The sequence below is a fragment of the Pelodiscus sinensis genome, chromosome Z, assembly GCF_052426305.1.
Source record: "Pelodiscus sinensis isolate ZL-2025 chromosome Z, ASM5242630v1, whole genome shotgun sequence".
Taxonomy (NCBI): domain Eukaryota; kingdom Metazoa; phylum Chordata; order Testudines; family Trionychidae; genus Pelodiscus; species Pelodiscus sinensis.
Window position 1 is genome coordinate 12,902,113 of NC_143085.1, and position 14,080 is coordinate 12,916,192.

General features: G+C 51.3%; 1 protein-coding gene and 2 gene segments (V, D, J or C); all 3 read left to right on the forward strand.

Annotated features, from left to right (window-relative positions):
* LOC102460817 (Ig lambda chain C region-like) overlaps positions 1 to 14,080 on the forward strand; it is a 244,889-nt gene that overhangs the window by 204,552 nt on the left and 26,257 nt on the right.
* Positions 1 to 14,080, forward strand: part of LOC106731771 (immunoglobulin lambda variable 5-37-like) — a 71,710-nt gene that overhangs the window by 41,098 nt on the left and 16,532 nt on the right.
* Positions 60 to 14,080, forward strand: part of LOC102458192 (immunoglobulin lambda-1 light chain-like) — a 65,389-nt gene continuing 51,368 nt past the window's right edge. For 2 of the 3 annotated variants that reach the window (XM_089775206.1, XM_089775205.1), the window contains exons 1-2: positions 61 to 194; positions 334 to 631. In XM_089775206.1, the coding sequence (XP_089631332.1) occupies positions 149 to 194; positions 334 to 631 (344 nt within the window). In that variant the 5' untranslated portion in view covers positions 61 to 148. Of the gene's footprint in view, positions 195 to 333; positions 632 to 14,080 lie in introns of all 3 variants that reach the window. The other variant, XM_089775207.1, reaches the window with a different exon arrangement.

Below are 14,080 nucleotides of genomic sequence, written 5' to 3' on the forward strand. Positions count from 1 at the left end.
AGCTGTCTCTGAGTGGAGGGAGGAGTCAGAAGCAGCCAATGAACAGGGAGCAGATTTGCATGAAGGAACAAGTCTCCAGCTTTGAGGTTTTTAAGAGACAATCAAAGGATCCCAGCCACGGACCTGTTTGGCTCAGGAAGGATCTACCATGGCCTGGGCCCCTCTGCTCCTTGTGCTCCTTGCCTACTGCTCAGGTGCTGTGAAGGAGGGAGAAGCTATTCTCAGTCGATCAGTCACAGGGGACTTTGATTTGGAAGTCATTTCTGCCAGTGGTTGTTAGCAGAGAGCTCTAATCATCATGATCTTACTCTGGGTTTTCTCCTTCTCTTGCAGGTTCCCTCTCCCAGTCCATGCTGACTCAGCCACCGTCAGTGTCTGTGTCTCCAGGGCAAAATGCTCAACTCACCTGCACAGGAGAAAAGGTTGATAAAAACTATGTGCACTGGTACCAACAGAAACCTGGCCAGGCCCCCCAACTCGTCATATATAAGGATAGTGAGAGACCCTCTGGAATCCCTGAGCGATTCTCTGGGGCCAGCTCTGGAAAAACAGCCACGTTAACCATCACTGGGGTCCAGGCGCAGGACGAGGCTGATTATTACTGTCAGATGTGGGACAGTGACAGTAGCTCTGCTCACAGTGACACAGCCTGATGGGGAAGTGAGACACAAACTGCCTGTTGACATGAGGGGGGGTGGTTCTTCAATCTTTCTGTGACTGTTTGAGGAGCCCAAACCCTTCTGCGCAGCCTGGTGTCACAGTATCGCTCCTAGTAATCAGTGGGGTGGGTAAGGGATGAATCTTCCCTCTCCTAGCATAGGCCCACCAGTTTGCTACACTGCTTGTGACTGAGAGCCCTGGGGGTCCTGAGGAAAGGGAGGGAGCCACGTCCCTGCCTCTCAGGAAGGTGGCCAGGTTCCTCATCGGCCCACCAGCTGCTCCTCTTCTAAATCAGATGCTCAGAGGCGTGAGGTAAGTGCACAGCGGTGCCGTTGCCAAGTGCTGTGAGGGCTGTCACTGGGCACCTGCAGGACTGGGCATGTGCAGAGCCGGGCTTGAGCACTTAGGGGTTTGTGGAGAGTCCCCCGTGAGAGCAGCGCTGGGCCTCAGGAGGCAAAGGCGGCTCCTCTGCAGTGTCGTATCCCCGGGTCAGTGGGATCCCGAGCGCGTGGCAGGAAGTGCGTTCCAGCCCACGGAAGCTTTGCCCAAAGAAATGTGTTTGTGTGTCGGTGCCACAGGACTCCTCCTCCTTGTGGCTGGGACCGATGAACATGCCACACCTGTTACTTTGTCAGTTCACCAGGCTCGGGACAGATCATGGTACTTTAGCAAATATCCATCTTTTTCAACCTGATTCTGACTGCTGGACACAGGGGCAGCATTTGGAGTGGAACAATGTCTGACTTCTCTGCAGATCTCTTTATATTGCACTCTCAGGCTGCCTTCTGCAGGCTTGCAGTTCGAGGGCAGGGAGGACAATACTTCCCTCAGTTCTCCCCCCTATCGCTCCCTCAGATATTAGGAATGTCAACATACAAAAACCTGTAGGGGAATACTTCAATCTCCCTGGACACACAATTGCAGATCTAAAGGTAGCCATCCTGCAGCTAAAAAAACTTCAGGACCACACTTCAAAGAGAAACTGCTCAGTTACAGTTCATCTTCAAGTGTGACACAATCAGCTCTGGATTAAACAGAGACTGTGAATGACTCCTTAACTACAAAAGCAGCTTCTCCTCTCTTGGAATTCACACCTCCAGATCAGCTACTAGAAGTGGGCCTCATCCTCCCTGATTGGATCCACCTTGTCATCTCCAGCCTGATTCTGGCCTGCATATTTATTCCTGCCTCTGGAAATTTCCACTACTTGCATCTGACGAAGTGAGTCTTTGCCCACGAAAGCTTATGCTCCTACACTTCAGTTAGTCTATAAGGTGCCACAGGACTCCTCGCCGCTTTTCCTGACTCTAGAATGTCTCAGTCTGCATCTGGGTGCTTGCAGCTGCCTAGGTAAGGGATTGATCCCTTCAACTGAAAAGTTGTGGCCCTGATCATCCAGGCCCGAGAATCAGCTCTATATCTTACCCTTGGGGCATTTCGTTTAATACCAACCATCAACCAGACATCGAGGCCTTGATCACTACCCATTGAGCCTGACAATCTAGCCAAATTCTATCCACCTTACAGTCCATTTATCCAACACATGCTTTCTTAACTGGCAAGAATACTGGGAGAGACCAACATTAAAAGCCTTGCTAAAGTCGAGGTATATCATGTCCATGGCCTTCCCCACATGTGCAGAGCCAGGTACCTCCTCAAAGAAGCCAGTCAGGTAGGTCAGGCATGACTTGCCCTTGGAGAATACATTTTGACTGTTCATAATCAGTTATTCCTTCCCTAAGACTCTCAGTCTCAACGGATTAGCTCAGAGATAAAAAGGCACCAGGATCACGTAAGTGGGCCCAGACCCAGGACAGGCATGAGGCATGTGCAGTCGTCCCTCCCTCCCATCCCTGCACATGGCCCCATATTTTATTAATGGATTCTTTCCAGGCTTGAGGAGCCTGTCTCCAATGACTCCCCAGGCTGAGCCCGTTGGGGCCAGTGGGATGGATGGGGCGCGGTGAACTCTCCTTTGGGCTCTCTGTGCCCCAGTGCACACAGGCTGGCATCCTGAGTGAGTTTCCATGGGGGAGCAGATACTTGCAGCAGGCCTGGATCACCCTGTGACGTCTGGCAGCCAGGTTGCAGGGTGGCAAGAGACACTGTCCAGAGAACATGGAGCTCACCCATCAGCGCCTGGGCTCCTGTCCTTGCTGAGACTTGGATCCTGCCGACCCGCCCAAACTAGGCCCCGCATAAAAAAATTCCTCAACATTTATTGGCTGGTTGGCCCAGTACATTCCACATCCCAATGACATAAAAAATGAAACATTGAATAATTAAGAACAGTTTGCAACTTGTCTATCAGCTTTATGTAGCACAGAGGCTCTGACTATTTCATTCCCTTCTTTTACTTTGCTCAACTCCCTCCCCTCCCCCCTCTCCCCACACCATCCCCTTTTCATAGCTGGATCTTTAATAACTCCATTCATTGAAAAAGTGGGCTGTGCTCAGAAAAGTACAAGATATCATCTATATGTTTTGTTAGAGTCTAAGGTGCTGCTAGACTATGTGTGGTTATTTAAGTTTTTCCCATTACAGACTAACTCGACTACCCCTGTGCAGCTTTAAAAATTTCTGAGAAAATTAGCCCAAAGGTAGGGGACAGGGTGGGCTGCATCAGCATGTAAAGGAATGACAGTTCTCACTAGCACGGCACAAGGACCACACACCTTCACGCCGGCTACTTTCCACAACAGTTGCACTTCTCCCTCCACACTCAGACCTGCTGGGGATTAGTATAAACAGTCGCAAGAATTACAAACGTGTGCCTCCAGTTTGAGAAATGTGCACCAATGGCACAGAGCCCTTTAAAGGAGGTTGTGCCACACAGGATGGTTTTTCTGACAGCCCCATGGGGCACACATTGGGGCATGTGAAAGGCAATTGCTGCTTTCAGTCAGTATTTCTATTAATCTGAATTATGCTGGCTTGCAGGCGCTCTGTTCCCACAGGACTTTTGGCAGTGACACGACATTGGAAAAAAACTCATCATGGCCTTTGCATCATGACTAATCTCCCCAGAGGTGAGAGGAAGCTGATGACTTGCTCACCCTGCATTACAGAGAGAAGGAGACCAGCCCCTGAAGGAGCAGCTGGGGTGTGCACAGTAACTGTGAAGTGACGCTGCTCCACAGCCATGCAGAGGAACAGCCCCAGGCTGTGTGTGACACTGACCACTAGGAGGAGCTGATCATCCACAGCCCATAGGATACCTAATGGGGTTTGCAGTTCCCAGTGACCAGCTGGCAGCTGCTGTGCTAGAGGCATCTCTGGGCTCAGGGGTTTCAAACCCTCACAGCTCTCACACGGCTGGCAGGAATGAGGTTCCCTGGGGCCTTCTGGTCTCAGGGCAAAGATTTTCATCCAGCCCCTTCTGTCCTCCCTGTTCCACATTCTCCAGGGCAGAGGCTCCCCCCTGCAGCACAATGAAACCCCCAAATCCTGAGGGCAGAGAGGGAGAAGCCCTGCAGCTGCCAACACCTGCAGCCCCACCCCTGCCTGGCTTCTCCTTCTCCCGTCACTCCATGCTCTGCCCTGGGGGAGCCTGTGTAAGGGGGATGATCAGCTGACCCCTGCTCCCCTGCTGGCCCCACGACTCACAGGGACCAGCCAGCTCCTCGCTCTCCTGAAATGGGGCTGGCCAGAGTCAAAAGAGCAGGTGAAAGGAGGCAGCTGGAAGAGCCACCCCAGCCTCCCACCCACATCCCAGCGCCAGAGACCAGGGGAGGTGACTGCAGGGATTGTGGGTTGGGGCCACAACAACAAATCTCAGCTGGTTTGTTACCCCAGGGGCAGGCAGGTGGATGCTCGGCACCATGAAATAAGGGGAGTGGCTGGTTGTGCAGCCTGAGAGTCCTCAGCTCCAGGGGTCTCTACTGTCCCCTGACAAAGGGTAACCCAAAGCATTGCTCTTACCCCAGTTACAATGGGGCTTTATACAGACAGCTGCCCCTCCCTCTCTGCTCCTGGCCTCCCCAATGGGTCTGGTGGCCTTAGACATTGGCAGCCAATCAGCTGCAAGCAGATTTGCATGAAGGGGCCATTCCCCAGTGCTGGTGTTTTAAGGGGGATTCGGAGGGTCCCAGCCACAGACCTGTTTGCCTCAGGGAGCCGAGCTCGTCTGGATCCACCATGGCCTGGGCCCCCCTGCTCCTCACCCTGCTCACCTACTGCTCGGGTGCGGTAACCCAAAAAGATTTTAATCCAAAAAGATTTTCCCTTCCCCAGCTGCCTGTGCTGGCTGCCTGCAGAGTGAGCTCTCTCTCCGCACAGCAATGAAACAGCGAATTGATCCCTCTGTTTTCTCCTCTTTTCCCAGGTTCTCTCGCCCAGTACGTGCTGACTCAGCCGCCCTCAGTGTCTGTGTCTCCAGGGCAAAACGCTCAACTCACCTGCTCCGGGAACAACATTGGTAGCAAGGCTGTGCAGTGGTACCAACAGAAACCTGGCAGTGCCCCCCTACTCGTGATATATAGTGATAGCAACAGACCCTCCGGAATCCCTGAGCGATTCTCTGGTGCCAACTCCGGGAACACGGCCACGTTAACCATCACTGGGGTCCAGGCGCAGGACGAGGCTGATTATTACTGTCAGGTGTGGGACAGCAGCAGTGATCAGCCTCACAGTGAGACAGACCAATGAGGAAGTGAGACTATAAGTTCCTCATTAAAGAAGGCCACTTAACATTCTTTCTTGTGATGGGGGGTGGGCTAACATTTCAGGGGTGGAGAGGAACCTGCATATTTCATCTCCCAGAAACCCTTCAAGACAAACATTCTGTTAATGGTGCCCTGAGAATGGCAGAATTCACAGCCCCTGGACATGCAATATTGTTGTAGCCCCATTTGTCCCAGGGAATTACAGAGATCATGTGGTGAGCTCTGTGTAGGTCCAAGCCTCATCTCTCCCCAACAGAAGATAGTTCAGTAATAGATATAACTATAGACAAGCCTATGGCACAAGCTGGAATGCCTCTGCCCCTAGGAGAACTTCAAAAAAAGAGCAGATTTCTGATATGCATTTGCTGGGAGCAGCTATGTGCTCTGCATACATGGAGCCTGCCAGGCTATCAAGCACACAAGGGAAAGGATGGGTGTTTATCATGGTACCATGAGGCTAAAGGTATTGGACTGAGATAAAAGAATGTCTTCGACAACAGTGACCCTGCAAAACAAGGGTGAAGGAAAACAAGTCCTATGTAACCGACGCAGTAACAGTACAATGGGAGCCACTCTAAGATACCCCCAGCAGCCGCGCAGCTTCCCATTATTCCCTCCATGGGAGCTCCGTGAAGGGGCAGAAATTTCCCAGTGAGCCATCCTCCAAAGGGCTGGCCAAAGGGCCAGATGGCGGCTGCTGGAGGAGGAGGGGGATTGTGAGGGGTGCTGCTGCCCTGCACTTTAAATTCCCCAGCACCAGCCATATACGGGACACAGTAGAGCAGAGGGAGCACATGCACGATGTGCTCAAAAGCCGTGCAACAGCTGAGAGGGAAGATGCCTGGGCATGGCGTGACGTCATGACCCAGGACTTTAAAACCACCTGGCCCAGAGGTGCACACATGACCCATCTCCAGCCCGGCAAGTGATCTGGAGCCCCGGAAGCAGTGGGAGCCAGGGCTGCAGGGACTTCCGGGGCCTGATCACAGACTCTAGCCCTGCAAACTGGAAGGCAGAAAAAGAAGGGGAAGGGGAAGGGGAAGGGGTGGGAGAGGAAGGGGCTTGTGCTGAGGGGAGGCAGGTCAGGAGAAGAAAGGGGAAGGTACCAAGGGACAGGGTGGAGGAGAGACAAATGCCAGGGGCTAAGTGCAGACAATGAGGAAAAGGGCAGGAGGGGAGGTGTCAGTGGGAGGGGGGACAGGGTGATATTGGGAGAGGAGAGGGGAAGGGCATTGGGAGCTAGAGGGGGAGGTGCTGGGAGAAGGCTTGAAAGAAGGGGTGGGCATGAGGAATGTGGAGATGGAGCAAGTCATGTGTGAGGGCACAGAAGGGTACGAGGTGAACTGGGGCAGAGAGTGGTGAGGGGGTGGGTATCAGGGAAAAAGGGGCAGGGGCAGTGAGGGAAGGGGGAGGCACCAGGAGGGTGCGGGGGTAAGGGAAGGTGCAGGTGCCAGGGGATTCTGGGGGTGAAGCACAAGGGCAGACACCTGCAGGGGAGGGACCAGCACCAGAGAAGAGGGGCAGGGCATGTATGTAGAGGGAGGTGTTAGGAGAGGGGATGAGGAGGGGTAGCTCACATGATCAGAGTGGGGCTACTGGAGGAGTGGGCACAGGGAGGAGAGAAGGGCTGGTGGAGTAAGGGGAGGAGACATGGCAGCAGAAGGAAAAGGTAGAGGTTTATGAGATATTTATTAATAACTTGGATGCCACAGTGGCACATCCAAACAAGCCACTTGAACTCAGTACTGGTGCATAACACAAAATTCATTCTGCTCATGGGAGGAAACTCTTAGAGGGAACACTTCCCCAGCGTCTCTGCCCCCCTCCCCTCCAAGTTAATGTCACACACATTGGGTTAATGCAATTGCAAGACAGTTGCATGAGAGCGGTTTGGTGAGGGCTAAACTAACTAATCCCTATTGATAGGAGGATGGTGGGGAAAAGCCCTTCAAGAGGGTGACATGACACCTTTTACTTCTGGTCATGTGTCCATCTTGCCTCGAGAGTGTTACCTCCCGAGGCCTGGCTAATGGGAGTCAGGGGGTGTGGTTAATGGGAGTCAGGGGGTGTGGTTAACAGGGATCAGGGGTGTAGCTAATGGGGGTCAGAGAGTAAATTTAAAAAAAAAATCTTTAATGTGAAAAAGTGGGCTGTTCTCAACCCATTTCCTATTTTGATTGCCAGTCCGCCCCTGGCTCCGTGTCACACATCACACCGTGTTGTACACCTCTATGTTGCTCATCGCTCCATGTTGCACAAGATCTTTGTCTTGAACATCACTTCAAGTCACAAATCACCACTGTGTTGCACATTGCTCCATGCTGCAAATCACTCTGTGTTACTCATCATCTTCGTGTCACACATCACTCTATGTTGCAAGCCGCCTCTCGGTGTCACGCATCCTTTTGTGTCACTTCACTCCCTGTTGCATATCACACCCACACTGGTGCCCATAAGAAAATTCACTCTGATTACGATGGGAATAATTATAAGGAAGAAGGGATCCATACCCTTTCTCTGATGAACTTTTCCAGCTACAGGGGATTGTTTGCAAACCTGAAACATCCAGGTTCATCAGGTGCATGTGCAGTGCTAGATGCCAGCTGAATTCAATGGCTGGAAGTTGAAACTAGAAAATCCAAACAGGAACTATGGTGTGAACATGAGGATGAAGGTACAATTTACTGTGGGTCATGATGGATTCTCCATCACTAGCACTATTTGATTTCAGATGGGTTGTTTTTAAGAGATGTGCTGGTTCAAACAGGAATGACTTGCAAGCGTTCTCAGGCCTGAGTTACATGGAGATCAAGATGGATGATCACATTGGGGTCTCTTCTTGACTTGGAACCTGTAGGTAGGTCTAAAGCGCGGCTGGGAACAGGCTGTCCAGCACAGGTAGATGGCCGAGTACATGCAACCCTGCCAGCCATTCCTCTGTGTCATTCGTTTGTCTGCCCCAGTGAAGAACCCAGTAGCAAATGTTGTTCTCTAGGTCAGTACAAGTGGACTCACAAATTCATCCCTTAACTTTGTTCTGAGGAAACCAAACTAGCTTCAGCTCTTGGAGTCTATGGCTCTGAGATGTGTCCCTGGGCTGTTAACCCTTTCGAGCACATTAAGTCTTGGTAGCACAGCAGAAACACGAGCTAATTCATTAACAACAACGTCACTGGAACTGGAGAACAGCCCTTATAAAGTAGAAGATCATCACCCAATGCAGGCTGTCCTGGTCACATGACTCTCTCAGGTGATGCTTGGGCTCAATGGGATATTAGGAGATTAGCATAAAGGAGGAGCTTAGCTGCTCTTCACTCATGAAGACTGATATAAGGGCCAGGAACTCTACAGCACAGTCAGCACGACCAGTCTCTCCCAACGCCAGCAGGCAGCTCTTGGAGGGGACAGTCACCCTGTCTGGCAGGGCTCCGAGGGCCTGAGATCTCCTCACCATGCTCTGGGCTCCCCTCATTGTCCTGCTGGGGATGTGCTGCACAGGTAAGCACAGGGAAGGCAGGTTAAATACCCATTGAAGTTATTGCTGGAGCCCGAGGCACAAACTGACTCACTGGTGGCTGGGGAAGGACAAGGAGGGTTTCACAGATTTTTACCATTTTTCCCAGGTTCCAGCTCCCAGAATGTGGTGACTCAGCCGCCCTCAGCATCAGTGACCCCAGGAAACACCGTGAAACTCTCCTGCACCATGAGCAGTGGGACCAGCATCAGTGGCTACGCTGTGAGGTGGTTCCAACAGAAACCGGGGAATTCCCCACGGTACCTGCTGAGATACAAGTCAGATTCTGACAAACACCAGGGCTCCGGGGTCCCTGCCCGGTTTTCTGGTTCCAAGGACACATCCAGCAACACCGGCTATTTGACCATTTCTGGGGCCCTGGCGGAGGATGAGGCTGACTATTACTGTGCTGTGTGGCACAACGATGCTTGTCACAGTGACACAGTCAGATGGGGAAGTGGCACAAAAACTTCTTTGTCCTTCTGGGCTGTGAGGGGAAGTGAACAACTTGCACAATTGACTCTCTTCCAGCCCCCTGTCACACATCACACAAACAGTTAGTCTATGGGGTAAATTTCACCTCCTTGCACATGGAAGGTGGCCTCAAGGCCAGGTGGTGTCACTGTCTCTCTAGGCCTGTGCCAAGCGTCCCAGGTTCCTGGTGCAATGCTGAGGTCAGAATCCCATCTTTAGAAAAATCTCTCTCACCTTGGTAATGTTATAAAAGCCTGAGCACTGTGATCTGCATGTAACAGAGCCTGCCTGAATGAGCAGAGAGCCTGAAACAACAGAGACAATAGGTGTGAATTGCGTGTAGTCATCTCTACAGCTCCCCAGTTGCACCATCTCAGTGGTTTGAGGGAAGAACAAACCAGGATAAAGGGTGGGCTGGAGCAGTATTGCTTTTGGGGTTGTTTATTGGTACAGATTCTTAATAGTAAGGTGATAGTCAGACACACACATCACATTCATGCTGGCAGTTTGGAGGCAGGCTGCAAGTGTGGGGCAGATTACTTTTGATTTTGCTGATGCCTGGAGTGCAAGCCAGGTGTCAGCTTCCTGGAGACTTGACCATGAGGTTCATTGTGAGATTGCCTCAAATCTTCAGGAGGCCTAACTTTCTCTGGGCTGGTCCCATGTTTCTACTCAGTTACTACATCTTCTCTGAGAGAAAGAGATTTTCCTGGCTACTCATCAGTTGATTTATCCACTTTACAGGGTCTTTGCTTGCTTAAAAAGGTTACAGATCCTAAACTGCTTTAGATTGGATAGTCCTCATTCCCATTTCACACTCATTCCATAGGCTACATGTATAGTCATAAGTACATCTTAAGCAACATGGTTTCTAGGCAGAGTCTGGTTTTATGGCCTTGACATATAAACAAATCTAACCATAAATTGCATTGCTTGACATACAAAGAACAGAGCAACAAGCCATAATAAACAGCTTAAAATAAATTGCAACTAAGAAAAATAGAGAGACGGGAAGGGGAAAAGCAGAGGAGTATGTTTCATCTGCTAGACACCAGGGAAGAGAAAGGAAGGGATTCGTGTCTGACAAGTTACAGCCTCCTGAAACTATCATCACTGTGGTTAGGCTGAACCATCTCTGCCCTTCATTTAGCCTAGTCTCTCTCAGGCGATGGAGCTGGGTGGGTCAAACTGTAAATGTATCAGAGCCCTGGCTGAGCACCACCAGGAATAGCTAGCAGAGGGAAAGGGGCCACATAACTTATTTCTCAGGAGTTTTCATGAATGCTGCAATTCTTCCTTCGCAGTCACACCTGCTGGGGAGCAGGGGAAGTGGGTGGAGCTGCAGCTTCAGTTAAGCCTCAACATCCCCCTTTACATCTCCACAGCTCACTGGCCTCCAACTGTCATAGCTGTTCTCAAGCTGTTTTTCATAGTCAGTGTGAGCAAATTTTCAGCCTGGGTAGAAGTGTTTGTGTCAGGTGTGGGCTCTACAAGGCCAAGGGAACCGCAGGAGAGTTGTTGTCTGACCAGAGTCATTTGTGAAAGCAGTGTTGTGTCCTGGCACCCTGGCAAAATGTTGGGCTGAGATTTCTGGAAGAACCAGGAAATAAAACTCCTCAGCTTAGATCCAGTCTCCATAGCACTGATTGCCCCTCTGCCAGGGAGCCGGCCTGCCAGAGCCAAACTTCTGCCGGGCTCACAAAGGGCTGATGCTGGTGTCACAAGAGGGACGTTGCTGTGAGGGAAACAGGTGGCCAAACTAACACCTATGAGGTGGGGGGAGGTGGGTTCCCTCCTCTCCAGGCAGGTGCAAGTGCCCACGTGCTGGGGGAATCCCTTCCACAGCTGTGAGCAGGCTGGGGGCACGATCAGTCCAGGGAGGAACACCCTGACAGGAACAGCGGGAAGGCTGGAAACAGCTGTGCAGAGGTGGCACCTGCAGCTGTGGGACAGTCAGTGGGGGCAGCGTTCGGAGGAGTCAGCCAGCAGGGTCTAAGCGCCTGTGAAAGGTGGCAAGGACTGGCCAGAGCGACACCAACACTGACCAGCAGGGGGAGCCCTCCCCTGTCCAGCACTGGCGCTGGGAGTCCAGCAGTGCACAAGTGTCAGGGGGCCCAGCACTGGGCTGGAGACGTCTTTGGGCTTTGGGGCTTTTCACCACCACCAGCTTTCACTGTGGTCATGTGACCTCAGAGCACTGTGTGCATTGGAGTCCCCCTCCCCACGCACCCCACTCCCCTCTCTGCGCCTCTCTGGGGCAGGGCTGTTCACACTGGCACCCTGCTTGCTGGGGCTGGATGGGCACCATGAGTTCATCAAAACCCAACCCAACAGGAGGGAAATAAGGGGAGAGGAGCAGAAATTCTCCCCCTCCTTCTGCTGACACATCCCCCTCCCCAAGCGCACACCCTGGCCTTGAGCAGGGAGCAGTCACTGAACGCTGTCAGGAGCCAGCTGGGCACCAGCCCCCGCATGGCTCACAGCATCTGTGGTGTGTTCTTCGCCATCTCTGGGTGTGCGTCTCTGGAGCAGGGGGCAGCGCATGAGGTGTCAGAGCCTCCCCTCCCCCAGTAGTGTGTCCCTCACAGCACCATCTCACAGCCCCATAACCACCCAGCAGCAGCCATATTGTTCACTCCACAGCCCCTGAAACAACCTCACAGCAGCTTCTAATCCCAGATGCCATCAGACCATTGATAAGTACCCATCGAACCTGACAATCTAGCCAGAGTTCTATCCACCTTACAGTCCATTTATCCAATCCATACTTCCTTAACTTGCAAGAATACTGTGGGAGACCATCATCAGTAGCCTTGCTAAAATCCAGTAATATCTTGTCCATGGACTTCCCCATATCCACAGAGCCAGTTACCTTTTCGGAAGTCCAGGGTCTATATTTTGCTACTCTCCTTTCTTTTTTTGGTTAAGATCCTGAACAGAACCATCTCATGTTCATGTCTTCCCAGGTTGTCATCCAGCTCGACTTCCCGTGCTAGTCCCTCCCTGTTTGTGTGCAGCAGTCCAAGCTGTGCAAGGCTCCTCGTTGTATCCTTCGGCACTTGTACCAGGAAGTTGTCCTCAACATTCTCCGAAAGCTTTCTGGATTGTCTGTGCACTGCTGTATTGATCTCCCAACAAATGTCAGGGTGATTAAAGTCCCCTATGAGAACTAGGGGCTCTGATTTGGAAACTTCTGTTATTTGTCTGAAAAAAACCTTGTCTATCTCATTCACCAGATATGGTGGTCTATACCAAATACCAACCATGACATCACCCCTGTTACTCCCACCTCTAAACTTAACTCAAGCTCTCACAGGCTTTTCTCTGGCTTTAAAGTGGAGTTCTGACCAATCATACTGCACTGCTACAAACAGTACAATTTCTCCACCTTTTCCCCCCACCTATCCCCACTGAACAGTTCATACCCTTCCATGACAGTGCTCCAGTCATATGAGTAGTCCCATCAAGACTCCATTATTCCAATCAAATCATAGTTCTTTGGCTGTTCCAGGACTTCTAATTCTTCCTGCTTGTTTCCCAGCTTCTTGTGATGTTCTTGTGACATGTAGCTCCAGGATAAGCAGCACACTTCTGCAGAATCCTGGTCTGGACGGCACATAGATGATCAGTCCCTCTTAGGGGGAGTCCCTGACCAACACCACTCAACTTTCCTTAAGAATGGTGGCTATGGAACCCTCCTCCCACACATTCCTGGGACTGTACATCTCATGTCTTCTGATCAATGGGGTCTCCATCAGATCCCTTCTCTCAGAGGTCTCTGCCAAAGTGTTTTCCACTGTAGTACCAGTGCTGAGAGCCTGAAAGTGGTTACTTACCTCTGTCTGGACTCGCGATACCTGAGTAGTGTTTCTTCTTCTGGCTGTCACATGCTACCAATTTTCTTCTCTGTTGTGAACTGCCCTCTTAAGGTTCTTCAGCATCCTGTGCCTGGAGTATCAAATGCTGCCTTCTCTCCAGAAAGTCTTCATCTTCTCTGATGGTACACAGGGTTCATATTTGGGCCTCTGCTCCTTTAACCTCCTTGGATATGGAGAGCAGCTTGCACTTTATAAAGATGAAGTTATTTCTCTTCTGTGGGCAGAAGACAAACATGGGACCTGCTGTGCAGGTCACAACACCTGATGTCTCACTATCCACACTGTCTTACTTCTGAGAGACTCCTGGGATGTCGTATTTATCATGCCCGGAAGCCTAAAGGGGAGAAGAGACAGAAAAAAGAAGAGAACAAAAAGAAAGAAAAACCCCAACCTCTGTGGGGATCCCCAAGATGAACTCCCTGGGTATGTCTAGACTGCATCTGTCTGTTGGCAGAAGGATGCAGATTAGGGAGCTTGACATTGCAAATGAGGCAAGGATTTAAATATCCCGTGCCTAATTTGCATAAAAATGGCTGCCTTGTTTTGCTGACTCAGCACTTTGTCAGTAAAAAGGGGCAGTGTAGAGTGGGATCTGTTGCGAAAGAAAGCCTTTTTTGACATATCCCTTATGCCTCCTGCAAAGACACCGCCCAGAGAACATGGAGCTCACCTAGGCAGTGCCTGGGTTCATGACCCTTCTGAGGCCTGGATCATGCAGTCTGGCCACGCAACCCAAACAAGGCCCCACAAAGAATGATGCCTCTCCCTCCCTCCCCCACCAGGAATCAGTACTAAGCCAGGGTATGTCTGCACTACCACCCTAGTTCGACATACCCCCCGAATTGTCCGCTACTCTACCCCTTCTTGCTGGGACAGGCTCAGTGCTGCTG